Source organism: Pelophylax lessonae, assembly GCF_965119305.1.
Source record: "Pelophylax lessonae genome assembly, chromosome: 4".
Taxonomy (NCBI): domain Eukaryota; kingdom Metazoa; phylum Chordata; class Amphibia; order Anura; family Ranidae; genus Pelophylax; species Pelophylax lessonae.
The window spans coordinates 547,410,532-547,425,913 of NC_138771.1; the positions used below are offsets into that span (position 1 = coordinate 547,410,532).

The window sequence follows — 15,382 nt, forward strand, 5'->3', positions numbered from 1 at the left end:
GTACATTGAAGAGGAAAAGTAATTTTAATAACATTCAATTACAATATGATTTGTGTCGCAATTGTATACACTATATTGTTATTTCTTTATTTGCTATTTTTTTTCCCCACGAAAGTGGAGTTACCCTTTAACTACACCTATGGGGTAGTCCCAGGTGGTATACTCCCACTTCCTGCTCTAGAATCTCAGTTTTGTAACAAGCAGTGTCAGAAGAATGCATAACCCAACTCCACAGAGGGGTGGGTGCTGTGTCCGTCAATAAACATCAGAGAAAGGGATTTTACGGTAAGACAAAAATCCAGTTTTCTCTTTTGTTCATTGACGGACACAGCTTTATATCTTCATTAGACAGATGGGATGTCCCAAAGCAGTATCAGCATGAGGGGTGGTAAAAAACACAGCAATAAAAAAGAAGGGCTAAACTTAGCCAACCAGGTAAACCAGGAGCTCAACCAGGAAAAACTGGAGCTCACCAACAGAAAAAAACACCCTCAAGAGGCAGAAGTATAAAAATGTAAAATGTTGCACGACTGAGTAATTGTCATTCAAAATGTGAGAGCACTGAAAGCTGAAAATTGGTCTGATTAGGTGGGGGTATAAGTTCCCAGTAGATAACTGGTTAAATCTTTTTGTCCTTTCCACAGTCCGTAGCTAGGAGATGTTCTATGTAGTTAGTCCCATCCTTCTTCTTCACGCTTAGTCCACGTGTACTGTATTCTGCTGAAGCTAGACACACTATGATTTCTTTTACTTATCTGATGTTCATCTGCTATGATTTGCACACGTTTTTTTGGATCAAAGCTTTCTACAATCTGCAGAATGCCATTTGAATTGAGTCACTGTCTGCCAACCTACAAGACTGAAAGTTAAGCTATCTCACCAGAACTAAATCCGTTTTAAAGATCCCACTTTAAGTGCATAGATTCCTTAACCAAAACACTTACATTTTTTAGTCCAGTCCGGTCCAGTCACGTGATCCTGCAGTTCTTTCTCCCCTGTGTCATAGAGCGCTTGACAATGGCTGGGAATCCTGGGAGCCTTGATGTCACTCAAAGGCTCCCATGGTGCAGCCATTGTCAAAGTTCCTTCCTCTTCCCTACTGCTCACTGACTTGAATTTCACTTTAAAGGTTCGGCTACATGTGCGATTTCATGGTCTGGAAACTCAGTGTATAACCCTTGTTGCCCAAGTTGCAATACATTGGTTTAAATAAATGTATAGCTTTAATGCCTGGTGTATAGGGAACAAAGGGACAATTATCATGAAACTCTGAGAAAGCATCCATTGTGGTTGAACTTCTTAACTCTCATGGTGGGTAAAAGTTATGGCTGATAAAGCATTCTGTAGTAGTGTCTTTTCATAGTTACAAGGTCACTGTACACATTATTTGCATTTAATTAAGTATTTAGCGTTCTTAAACTTTTTTACACTTCCATGAATTTGGGTTTTCACACCATGCTAAGAAATTAATCTACTAACACTGTAGTATTCATAAAATATTTATAAAACTCTCTGCATAGTCAGTCATAGCTAGAGTTGGGCGACCAGTTCGGGCTGAGCAAAACTTTGGCACGAACATCACCTGTTCGCCCATTTGGTGAACCCCCGAATTTGCGGGGAGCTCAACGGGGTGTTGGCCCGCCCAGTACCCCACAATGCACTATGCTCTGCACAGTGCATTCTAGGGCCCTAATAAGATGAAGAAATGCACCTGACTGCTGGTCAGGTGCAAGGATTTTCCCAATCAGGGCACAGAGCACAGTCAGAGCCATGATTGGACAAAGTCATGATGATTTTGCCCAATTATGGCTCAGTGCTCATCGTACCACCCCACACTATAAAATGTTCCTTCCCACAGGAATCTTTTGCAGTGTGTTGTTGGAGTGGAGATAGATAGAGCAGGGCTCTGTTTGCTACTAGCAGGTTAGTGTGTTATTGTGACTCAGAGTGTAGTGTTAGTGTAGTCTGAATATAGTGTAGTGTTATGCCTCGTACACACACAACGATTGTTGGCCGTGAATTTTCGGCCAACGTCCGATCGGCCGATTGTCGGCTTGTTAGTATGATGATTCCGACAACCGACTGCGACTTTTTGGCCGAACAAAATCTGGTGTGCATGCTATAAAATTTTTGTTGGCCATCAACAGAACGGCCGATTTTCCATCAGTCAGTACAGATTTCGGCAGACACAAATCAGATGAGCAAGACTGGGCATGCTCAGAGAAGAAAAAACACACGGAAAGTTAACCATCACATGACATCACTTCTGAAGTTGGTTGTTGTTGGCCGAGAAAATTCATGTGCAGTCTAGAGCACATTTCAACCAACACAACAACACTGGACAAAAGACGGCCGATCGGTCGCCCGATAATCGTTGCGTGTGTACGAGGCATTAGTGTAGTGTGAGTATAGTGTAGTGTTAGTGTAGTTCAGTGTTTAACACAGCATTACATAACATTTAGTGCTGTATACCCCCTTTTTTTTGGTTGCTACTTTTTTTTTTTTGTCCCGTGCCTGCTACCTTTTTTAAATTGTCAGCTGCAGTTTTTCTGACTGCGACGCTGTTCCTACATTCCTGTCAGTGGCAGTCCTCAATTTAAAGTGCAAAAAACCACCACTTTTCATTAAATAAAGTGCTTCCAATTAAACATTTCCCAGTATCTAATAGATTTGGGTAATAAGCCCCCCCCATCATGTCTGGGAGACCAACAAGAAGAGACAGACGTTCCCATACCACTATGAGTGGGCCAGCAGCATCTGTGTCCACAGGCAAAGGTGGATGTGGTCTTTATGAACCTTGTTTTGTGGACTGGTCCAAATCATTTGTTGGAGAGGGGATTATGGCGTTGAGTTGTTTTTCAGGGGTTTTGCTTGGCCCCTTAGTTCTAGTGAAGGGAACTCTTAAGATGTCAGCATACCAATACATTTTGGACAATTTCATGCTCCCAACTTTGTGGGAACAGTTTGGGGATGGCCCCTTCCTGTTCCAACATGACTGTGCACCAGTGCACAAAGTAGGATCCATAAAGACATGGATGAGCGTGTTTGGGGTGAAGGAACTTGACTGTTCTGCACAAAGCCCTGACTTCAACCCGATAGAACACCTTTGGGATTTATTTGAACAGAGACTGCGAGCTAGGCCTTCTCATCCAACATCAGTGCCTGACCTCACAAATGCGCTTCTGGAAGAATGGTCAAACATTCCCATAGACACACTCCTAAACCTTGTGGATAGACTTCCCAGAAGAGCTGAAGCTGTTATAGCTGCAAAGGATGGGCCAACTCAATATTGAACCCTACAGACTAAGACTGGGATGCCATTTAGGTTCATGTGTGTGTAAATGCCGGCATCCCAATGCTTTTGACAATATAGTGTACTTTTCATTTTTTTACAGAAAGGCCATTTCTTGCTTTCATCAAGAGTACCTCTAGCCATTTCCTGCTCTCTCTCTCCTATGTTCTCGGAGCATTTTGTAGGGAAATGTTTTCTTCCTTCCAATGGTCTGTAGGTCAGCGGCAGAATGTGTTTGCCACTAAACCCAAAACCATTCCTTATTGGCCTTATTGGTAAGCCAGTAATGGTGAAACTAAAGTGGGGTATTGAATACAAGGGATACCTGGTCTCTGTGGATGGCTACATGAAAATGCAGCTCGCCAATACAGAAAGGTATATTGATGGAGCATTGTCTAGACATCTTGGAGAAGTTCTAATAAGGTGTAATAATGTATTATAATTAAAAAAAACAAAATTATTTTTCATAAATTTAAAACAATATAAAAAATATAAAATGGTCCCCTGCGCACATAAATGACCTGTATGGGATAGCCCAGATGTTTAATGTCCACTAATGGACATGTTTCTGCTACTTAAAGTTATAACAACAATCAAATAAATACCAATTTAACAGCTGAAAAAAGGCATTAGTAGCGCAAACACAACAAGGTCAGAAAAGACAGATGCTCATCCACAACAGACATCCGCCAGCAAAATAATATTGCAATCCATCAAAAACCCATATAATCCTTGATAGAGTCTCTAAATAGATGTAAAAGTAATCCAGGAAAGAAGAATCAAGATCCCAGGTGTGTAGCTTGAAAGAATACACCTCACACTCCTCCACCAATTAGTGTCTTAAAGCCCCGTACACACGCACAGATCGTCGTCATACAAATGTTCGTCTTTTCTCCCCGGGATGTCGGTGTCTGTTGAAAAGTGCAAAGACAGCACAAGGACAGCACAAGAATTTTGTCCGCAGACTTCAGCTGACTGCAGAAGTGATGTCATGTAATGGTTAACTTTCCCTGTGTTTTTTATTTTCTGAGCATGCCCAGTCTTGCAAATCTGCGGTCTGTCGGCTGATTTCTGTACTGACAGGCGAACAATCGTCCGTTCTGGTGTCCGCAGACAAAAATTTTCATGTTTGCAAGAAAGACTCTTGTCCGCGGATTGTGTGCAGACAGCTGTCGGAGGCACCATACTAACACGCGTACAATCGGCAGATCTTTCGTCCGCCGACGTTTGTATGACGACGATCTGTGCGTGTGTACGGGGCTTTAAGCCTCGTACACACGCACAGATTGTTGGCCGACTGATCGGCCGACTTTTGTCCAGTGTTGTTGTGTTGGTTGAAATGTGCTCTAGACTGCACACAAATTTTTTTCGGCCAACAACAACCAACTTCAGAAGTGATGTCACGTGATGGTTTACTTTCCGTGTGTTTTTTCTTCTCTGAGCATGCCCAGTCTTGCTCATCTGATTTTTGTCGGCCAAAATCTGTACTGACTGACGAACAATCGGCCGTTCTGTTGACGGCCATCAAAAATTTTATAGCATGCACACCAGATTTTGTTCGGCCGAAAAGTCGCAGTCAGTTGTCGGAAGCATCATACTAACAAGCCGATAATCGGCCGATCGGACGTTGGCCGGAAATTTACGGCCAACAATCGGTGCGTGTACGGGGCTTTAATCCAGAGAAGATGGCAACTCACCAGACTGATGCCTATCCACTCTCATGGAAAGGCTCACAAGCGTAGCTACTAATCACCAATAGGGGCACTGGATCCTACTGCTCACTCCTGGTCCTGATCCGACAGCCTCTGGGCTTATTTTGGAATATACTTCTGGATATAGGAAAAATCCTTTTCTCCACCCCTTGCACACAGTACACTCAGGATAAAAGAAAGAATTGCCGCAATAGTGTGATATTGCTTTCATAAAAACACACTTTTATTAAAAGTTTCCTGTATCATTACACTCACAAATATAGTGAATTTTAAACAGCATGATTTGCAAGATTGCAGATTAACTGACAGACACCTCGGGGGTCTCCTCACCCTCTCCACGGTGGTGTGGTGTCCTCTCTGAGCGGTCCTTTCTTCACTGCTGATCAATTCCGGTTGCCGTATGCCCAGTTGCCCTGAAGCTTTTCGTCATTTCCGACTTTGTTAAAGGGGAGTAATAATGTATTATATATCTGAGGAGTAGAAGAGGAGGAAGACGATGGCGAGGTGACAGAATAAAGCAATTTCCAAATTTGTTTTGTACATTTATTTTGAAACTTCTCTTTTGAGGTTATTGTTGGACATTATTTTTCTTAACAAAACATACAAAAACAAACAGATTTTTTTTCAGGAGTACAGTAAACCCCCGCTCCATCGCGGTTCAGTTTTTGCAGTCCCGGTATATTGCGTTTTTTTTTTGTAATGTTATTTTACTATATAAATCATTAAAAATGGAATATTTTTGTGTTTTCCATAGCTCTTGCTATGTCTCTCAGTATCTTTTATATGTTTAAATGAGTTTCTATTTGCAAGCAGCCCGAATCCGATACAGATGGGGCTTTCCCTTAAAGCTGTCAGTCCCTCACAATGGCACAGTTTACGTGGTGTATAACCTGGCCGAAGGAAAAGAACTGCTAGTCAAATTAGGCCTCCTGGAAGCTGCCCCTGAAGTTCGCCCTCAGAACACCCCTAGGCCGTCACCATCCTGGTCCACCCCAGCAACTAGAAGGGATCAGCGGCGATGGCGGAATCCTTTTAGGGATGGCGGTTTCTAGGGATGTTCACTATGGAGTAATACTTTCCCGGTGATACACTAAATTTCACATAAGTGACCCCTTGGATTTCTTGGACGCTGGTGTGCCCTTGCCCTAGTGTGGTCGCTCCCTTACCATGGGGCGGCTGTGCTGGGGTGACTGTGCCCACTAGTGTGTCTGCAAAGACATTCTGATGGTTTAAACGTTCCTGACGTATTTACTTGATATTGCTTGTTTACCTTTCTCTCTCCTCTCCCGTTGGTTTGTCCCCTATGTGCTGTTTTGCGGGTGCCCGTGCGCCTGAGGCGAGGTTGGTCCCCTTAGACTTTCCTCGCCTTCGGTGCCCGGATCTCCGCTCATGGTTTTTGGATGGGTATGTCCAATGGGTAATGTTTTTTTGGATGGGTTCTATTTTTCTGCCCATCCCCAAGAAGTTTTCTCAGGTTCAACATTTTTGGCTGATCTTCTTCTATCTGATCAGTTGTTATTTCAAAAAATATTCGTATGTAAACAGAAAGTCATTTTCTCAGGTCGTTATATATATCATGCAAGTATTTTGGTGGATCTATGCTTTTCTAGCCCCTAACTGGGAGCGGTGTTCACACTATACCGAGTCAGAGATTCAGCCCCCAATTAGTCTGGGGCCCCCTTCCTGGGTTCCCCGGATGTTTTACGTGTTTGGTCATTTATACTCGGCTCTGGTCATTTTTCCTTTTTCTCAACAGTTTACCCTGCAGAAATTTCAGAACGAACGTAGTCCTTTTCATATAGATCATGGGGATTAAAATTTTGTCACATAATGTTCAAGGGTTCAATTCCCCCAATAAAAGACATAAGGCCTTCAAACAATATAAAAGGTTAGGTGCGGACATAATATTATTACAGGAGACGCACTTTGCAACAGACAGACACCCTAAATTTTTCGACAAATCCTTCAAGCAATTTAAATGTTCATCATTCCAAAATAAGACAAGAGGGGTTGCCATCTTTATACGTAATAGTATAATATTTGATATATCCTCTACATACTGTGACCCAGAGAGCAGATTCTTGATTATCAAGGGGAGTATTGCTGGCAAAGCTATTACCATAGCCTCTATATATGCACCTAATGACACGCATGCCTCTTTTTTTAGACAATTTTTCGAAGTTCTTGACAGGTTTGAATCCCCACACATGGTGGTAGGAGGGAACTTCAATCTTGCTGCTCATCCTTCATTGGATAGGAGTAACATTACGGCCTCATTCAAGGCTTTCCCTAAAAGCCTGACACGTGCTTTGAGTGATAAACAATTGATAGACACCTGGCGGGCCCACAATGTTGGAGTAAAGGGTTACACCTTTTATTCTCATCCCCATGATAGCTCAGCCAGGCACGACTATATTTTTTGTACCCCGGTTTGGCTGGCTAATTCTTCGGCTGCAGATATACATGTCTGCCCTTGGTCTGACCACCAAATTGTGCTGTTTGAATCAGGGGGAGTAGGTCTGGGTAGCACAACATTTAACTGGAGACTGAACGACTCCTTACTGAACGATCCTGCGTTGGTTGCCCAGATCTCCTCTTCCCTGGTGGAATATTTCCAGATTAATGAGGATGGGATTTCACCCACTCCTGTGGTGTGGACGGCTCATAAGGGCAGTCATCAGGGGAAATTTAATTGCCCTGGCCTCAGCCAGGAACAAGTCTAGATTGTCAGACATAAAATCCCTCACGAAAGAATTAGATCAATTATATTATAAACACAATATCTCCCCCTCCTTTACACTTATGGATCAGATCCATATTAAAAGGAAAGCATTGGATGACATCCTTTCCAGTGATACTGAAAAGGCCCTTAGGTGGTCCAAAGCCAAATTTACACTCCACAGCAACTCCACATCTACTATGTTTGCAAAGAAATTAACTCAAACAACAAGACCCACTCATGTATACAAGCTCAGAAGGTCTGACGGGAGGATGGTTTCGCACCCCAAGGAAGTCTTGGAAATCTTTACAAACTTTTACAAAAACCTCCTCTCAGTGCCCTCTACGCTACCTGTAAATGAATTTCACCCCTGGATAGACAACCTATCTGTTCCGTCTTTGTCAAGTACACAAAGAGATATTTTGGAAGCACCTTGCACAGTAGACGAGGTCCTAGGTATGATTAAAGCTCTCAAAACCTCCACCGCCCCCGGCCCAGATGGCTTTTCTTCTTCTTATTATAAAAGCTTTGCCACAATCCTTGCCCCCAGACTCACTAAATTATTCAACCACGTCCTTCAGGGGGGAAGCTTTCCAGAAGAAATGCTCCTGGCTAACATGTCCCTCATTCCGAAACCGGGTAAAGATCATTCCCTCCCTCAAAATTATAGACCCATCTCGGTCATGAATAATGATCTTAAACTATTTGGCAGACTGCTGGCTAACCGACTATCCAATATAATTCATAAATTGATCCACCCTGACCAGACTGGGTTTATTCCAGGTAGACAGCTTTCAGACAACATTAGGCTAGTCGCTAATATAATTAATGATGCCAATCTCAGCAAATCCCCTACATGCCTTGTGAGTCTAGATATTCACAAGGCCTTTAATAGAGTCAGCTGGCCTTATCTAGAGCACCTTCTTCCTAAATATGGGCTAGGGCAGTGATGGCAAACCTTTTTGAGCCCGAGTGCCCAATCTGCAATGCAAAATCAACTTATTTTTTTCCAAAGTGCCAACACTGCAATTAATAACAGCCACAGATAATAACCGCAAGGGCCTCTCACCAATCCCACAGCGCAACACTTCCTCCGAACAGATGTCCACTCACTCTCGGTTGCCCACGGCAAGGCCCGCAACTGGCACTGCAGGGGGTATCCTCACAGCCTCTCTGTTCCCTGGCTCACAGGGTGCTGCTCCAGTCTTTCTCTCTCCCCATAGTCTTCCGGGACTAAATGTCCCATGGTACACTTGTCAACCTCCTCATTGGTGCTTGGCTGCAGCCAATGGGGAGGCAGGAGGAATCAGAGCTCTGTCCCTGTCCAGCGCTGCTTGACAGAAGGGGGGCGAGTACGGAAATACACCGACAGTCCATGCTCGCTTCCCCCCCTTGTCACAGCGCTGCTGCCATGCAGAGGGAGGGAGGATTAGAGAGCCCAGGCATCAGCGGCGGCAGCTTCCCAGTATATTTGGCGTGCCCACAGAGAGGGCCCTGAGTGCCAGCTGTGGCACGCGTGCCATAGGTTCGCCATCACTGGGCTAGGGGATGGGTTCATTCACGGATTTAAAGCTTTATATGAGTCCCCACAAACAAGAGTTCGCCTTCCCGGGTGTAACTCTGAATTTTTTCCCTTACATAGAGGTACGAGACAGGGTTGCCCACTTTCCCCCCTCATGTTTGCTCTAGCAATCGAACCCTTGGCTACAGCCATCAGAAATAATGGCCTTATTACGGGGTATCATAAGGGGGGGAAAGAATACAAATTGAATATGTATGCGGATGATGTCTTATTATTTTTGTCCAAACCTCATATTTCACTGCCTCACTTGCTGATCGAACTAGAGAGATTTCGATTCTTGTCGGGCTTAGGGGTTAACCTCTCCAAATGCTCTCTTATGCCGATTAACCTGCCTAATTGGATGCAAACCTCTATCAGAGAGAGTTTCTCTTTTACCTGGTGTTTGAGATCTTTTCGCTACTTAGGGGTCCAGATTACTCCTCATTATGAATCACTTTTTATATCTAACTTCCCCCCAGTATTTAAAAAATTAAGTACGTTATTAAAGACGTGGTCTTCGTACCACATCTCGTTTCTGGGGAGAGTTACAGCCATAAAGATGATTATCTTACCTAAGGTCTTGTTCTTCTTTAGGGCCCTTCCTGTTAATGTCCCTAAATCTCATATCAGCTCTTTTCAGCGGGAAATTTCTAGATTCATTTGGAACGGTAAGAGATCCAGATATAACAGTCATATACTTTATGCCCCCCAATCCCAGGGTGGCCTGGGCATCCCAGATTTATGGTCCTATTATCTCTCAGCCAAACTCATTTAAATGGCTCAGTGGAATGCAGACCCCGAGAGTATTCCCTGGCTTTTGTTTGAACAGGCCACAGTTTCCCCGAGTTATCTCTCGGCGGCTCTCTGGAGTGGTTCACAGCCGATTAATTATAACTCAATTGCGAACAAAGTAGTTGTTCATTTATACCGGCTGTGGCTAAAACTGAAAACCCCCCTGGGTCTGTTGTCTCGAGTCTCTCCGTTAACATCCTTTTTGGGACACATTGACTCCTGTTTGCTCCCTCTGAGCAGAGAGGACTTATCCCCATGGATAACCAGAGGCCTGTTGAACCTTAAAAAGTTCTCAATAGGCAATATCTTCTGTACATTTGAACAACTGGTAGATATACATGGTCTCCCCAGTTCTGAAAGGGACCACTATACCATTGTGAGGGTATTTTTCCAATCACAGGGCCTCCTTACACTTAACCCTCCATTTACTATTTTTGAAAACATTTGCTCCTCCTCATCTAGGGATCGAGGGCTTATATCCATCCTATACTCACATATTGTTACTAGTTCCCTCCCAGATAAACATAAGTATATGACTAGATGGGAACAAGACCTTGACTGTAGTTTCTCCATCCCAGAATGGCACCACATGATATCAAACATGCGTAAATGTTCACGTTCTAGTGCATGCAGGGAGACACCCCTTAAGGTAGTTACAAGATGGTATTTGACTCCCTCCTTGGTCCACTCCTTCTACAGTTCAGTCTCTCCCCTCTGTTTTAGGGGCTGTTCAGAGGAGGGTAATTTACTCCATATTTTTTGGAGCTGCAACCTTTTACGACCCATATGGGATCATGCACAAAGACTGGTGACAAAACTGGCAGGGACATTGATTTCTCTCTCTCCTAAGATATGCTTGCTTTTTGTAAAAGTCCCTGGTGTCCCGAAGTCTACATCCAATCTGATTCATACTTTGATGTGTTCCATTCAATGGATGATCGCATGTAATTGGAAATCAGATACTCTATTATGGCCTCAGGTACTCTCCAGGATGGAATGCATTAAACTAACAGAAAAGATCTTTCACTCCCTTCATGGCTCCATGGTACCTCTTGATTTATATTATATGTCTAACTTGACAGTTCTGACCCCCCATGTGTATTTGACTATTTGATATTCTGCTATACTATGACCAATGCTCGGTGTATACTTGCTATGTTTTCAAAGTATTTTTCTATGCAATATATAGATATTTCTGTATATATGATGTTACATTGTTGACCTTTGTAAGCGTTATTGTTTTTTTTTGTACTGACTTTCTAATAAAATCTTTTGTAAACAAAAAATAGATGAGTTTCTATTGTTTTAAAAGTGTGTTTAAAGACCTTAAAATGCTTTTACATGTACAGTGACAGTAAAAAAAACATGCCTACAATGCATTTTAATAGGGTTATTCTATTTCGCGGATTTTCACTTTTCGCGGCTTGGTCCGGAACGTAACCCCCGCAATGGAGGGGGGTTTACTGTACCTCTATAGGGCTACGGTGTGAAAGCACAACCAACACTCAAAGCCCAATTTTTCTGCACCGGTTACTTCTATCCAAAGTCTGTAAAAGAGACACCAGACTTAATCTAAACAAAAAATTCCCAATTTTGGCCTGAATGTACTATAATTTGGCTTCTTCACATAAGGCTTTCCCACTGTGGTGCCAAACTTTGTTATTTCCATCCAAAGTCTGCCAAAGAGACACCAGAATTTATCCAAAACACCTCTAATCTTATTCTGAGTGCACTAAATTGTTCCTCATCGCACAGACCTCAAGCCCTTGCTTACAAAATAAAGAAAGCTTGCAGGGAAAATCAATTTAAATGTCATTTTTTTTCTTTATATATGTCAGTTTTTCTGCATAAGGTTCTATACACTGTACAGATGTGCCACTTTACAGGCAGACTAAAGGGACCCCCGCAGGCACTATATTTAAAGGAATTTTTCATTTTTATTGTTTAATTTTAAGCATCGTTAAAATCACTGCTCCTTTAAAAACAATCTTCTTTTACATTAATTCATATCCCCCAGGGCAGTACCTGGGCCCCCATACCCTTTTTATGGCCAGTAACTTGCATATAAGCCTTCAAAATTGGCACTTTTGATTTTTTCAAGTTCAGGTCCCATAGACTTTAATAGGATTCGCAGCTCTGGTCTGAACTTTTGCGATGTTCGAGAGTTCTGGCGAGAACCAAACACAAGGGGATGTTCCGCCCAACTCATAGTCATAGCAAGTGAACATATTAAAGTGGTTGTAAACCTTCATTTTTTTTTTTTTTTATTTAAAAAAACAATATGTCTATACTTACCTGCTGTATGCAATGGTTTTGCAAAGAGCAGCCCCTATCTTCCTCTTCTGGGGACCCCCGCCAGCGCTCCAGGTGCTCTTCGGCGGGTGGCCCCATGGAAAGCTGCTTTCATGGGGGCACCAGTGCGTGCTTGCTCCCGAGTCCTGCTATTGCGTCCATTCACACAGAACGAGAACGAGACTTGGCCCTGCCCCTCACTCCCATGTCACAGTAATTGATTGACAGCAGCAAGAGTCAACGGCTCCCACTGCTATCAAGCTGCCCAGTGTGATAGGAGACAGTGGTGGGAGCCGCTGCTATCATGCACATTCCTGGATCGAATCAGGCTCAGGTAAGAAAAAGGGGGGCTGGGGGGCGAGCTGCAGCACAGAAAGATTTTCACCTGAAAGTGGAGCTCCACCCAAAATGGGAAGCTACGCTTGTTTGCTTCTCCTCCCCCCTTTGCTGCCACATTTGGCACCTTTCGGGGGGAGCAGGAACCTATTTTTGAGAAGTACCCGTCCCCACTCCTTGGTTACCTCGCCAGGGTGAGGTCCCCCGGAAGTTCATCCACCCTCCTCCTTCCCCCGCCGCCGGGCCATTTACAAAGCGCAATGGTGGCAGCAGCACCCGAGAGCCAATTGCTGATATTGGGGTGCTGACATTTCAGGATCCCTGGACAGGTAAGTGTTCTAATATTAAAAGTTAGCAGCTACAGTATTTGTAGCTGCTGACTTCTAATTTTTTGGTGAAGGGCTGGGGCTATGCTTTAGTGCATAGAATGCATTAGGGTGAAAAACCTTAAGGCTTTAGAACCACTTTAAATTCTACATCTGTCAACAAACAAGACCTCTCCTGATGTCACTTGGCCAGCATGCCAAACTTAAATCAGACAGAGTGCCAAATTAAAGTGGTATTTAACCTAAAATCAAAAATTGTATATATTGCAGCTTGCCAATCATTAGTTTTCATTAGTCCTTTTCTCCCTCTTTTTTTCTGGTGATCTGGCCAGTAAAACACTTCCTGTATTAGAATGAAGAATGAAGGAGCAATATTGTCAGTAAGAGAGGAAGGGAGTATTAAATCTAATAAATCAGATTTGGATACACTAAGCAAATTAAAGACAAACTCCAGATAAAACTGTTTAAGCATTTACGGCAAACCTTTTAGAATAAAGGTTTTACAAAAATAAATACAAGCTGATCATTGTCAGAGTCGGTTCACACTGAGGCGACACGACTCCTTACTACTACGGGGGCGACTTGTGCATTACATTGCACCACGACTTCGGAGCGACTTGCATGGACTTCACATAATGGAAGTCTATGCAAGTCGCTCCGAGGTCGCCCCGAAGTAGTACAGGACCCTTTTTCTAAGTCGGAGCGACTTGTGTCGCTCCTATTAGAACGGGTCCTGTAGCGGTCAATGGACCGCGAGGGAGCGCGACTTGTCAGGCTGACAAGTCGCACTAATGTGAACCGGCTCTAAGCACCACCATCAGTGGTAAATTGTTTGTCTCAACCCTCAAACTGCTACATCCTCAGGGCAATTTATTCTGTTAAAAAAACAGACTTAATGGTAGAATCACCAGGTAAAAATAAAGAAAAGAACTTTTGTAGCCATACATCTAAGAATTTGTAAGCTACAATATAATATATGTTTGCTTTTGGGTTTAATACCACTTTAAGTAGAGGGGCATATCTACCTAAATTCAATACATTTCTAAAAGGTAATCTAAACCCAATCACTAAATCTAATATACGCCATAAAATATTAATCCAATTTCATAAGCTGATTTCAGTCTTTAAAAACCCGCAGTATTCATTAAAATGCATCTAGAGGCTTCTGTGTGGCAGTCTTAACAGAACTCAAATCCCGTGATACAAAAGATAAAAAAAATTTGAGTCAGCCAAATCCTTCTTCATTTGTGTCCCACACACTCCCCCTGGAGGGTTTCAGCAGCACAGACAGTTATGCCAATCCAAAAAAACAGTCCAGAAAGCAGAACTAGGTGTGGTCGGCTGCTGAATAAAAATCTACAGGCAGTGAGAATACTGATAGTAATGGCTTGATATTTTTCTCATGCCACTGTATTTTAAACAGGTACAGCCTTCATAAGGAACACTGCTGATAGGGGCAGTGCAGCATCCTTGTTCCCCCATCACAGGAGTTGTTTTTAGGTAAACTTCACTAGTAGGCTTAAAGCCGTAGTAATCTCTTGGGAAAATAAAAAAGTTTCCTTCTGCAAGGCATGACTGCTGAGAAGCATAGGCTCATTTATGAGCAGCTAATAAACCAATATCTTGCCCCCCCAAAACACAAAGAAGCTGATTACGTTGGAAATAGGGCAAGGCCACAGCTTTATTGAACTTTCCACAACTTTCCAAATGTACCAAACAACAGTGCCAGTCACGGTTATACTGTGAGCACCCGACAATGCCAGTCACAGTTCTACCGTGAGCACCCATAAAACATAAACTTACATAGTCTAAGAGGCCTGTCCTTACCATCAGTGCCAGACAGACATTAGACTGACCCCCGGATTTAACTTGAGGGCATAGCCCATAAAGCAACATCAATTGCTGGCAAGGTCAAAACCGCCAATAAAGCTGTGACAAACATCACAATGGGCGGGGGTGGGCAACTCTTGTAACAGCTGAATCTCCTCAGCAGAGGCGGCTCTTTAATTAGGCAAAATAGGCGGATGCCGAAGGCCTCGCGCTCATTGGGGCCTCGCAGCCGCCTGATTTGCATGAAGGAGGAAGGGGAGACACCAACATCGGGAAGGATGGCGCTGGCTGCAGATGTGCGGGACCAAACTTCTCACGCCGGGACTAGTCTGCACTAACATTGACTTGGCTGACCCCCCTCCCCCCCCCCCTTTAGCTGCAAGAAGGGAGAGCCGAGCCCGAGGTGAGTCACTGTCCCTCGGCCGCTCTGCACATGACAGGAGAGAAAGCCAGGGACCAATGAGCTGCAGGCTGCCGGGTTAACTGGTAGGTGAAGTCCCGCCCTCCACGTGTGTTGTGCTT

General features: G+C 43.6%; 1 protein-coding gene across 1 annotated transcript; it reads left to right on the forward strand.

The window, feature by feature from the left end:
* Positions 1-3,521: 3,521 nt before the first annotated feature.
* On the forward strand, positions 3,522-3,734 carry LOC309554061 (small nuclear ribonucleoprotein F-like; the record flags this gene model as incomplete). Its single annotated transcript, XM_082255585.1, has 1 exon — positions 3,522-3,734. The coding sequence occupies one exon, from the start codon at positions 3,522-3,524 to the stop codon at positions 3,732-3,734; it is 213 nt and encodes a 70-aa protein (XP_082111711.1).
* Positions 3,735-15,382: the final 11,648 nt, after the last annotated feature.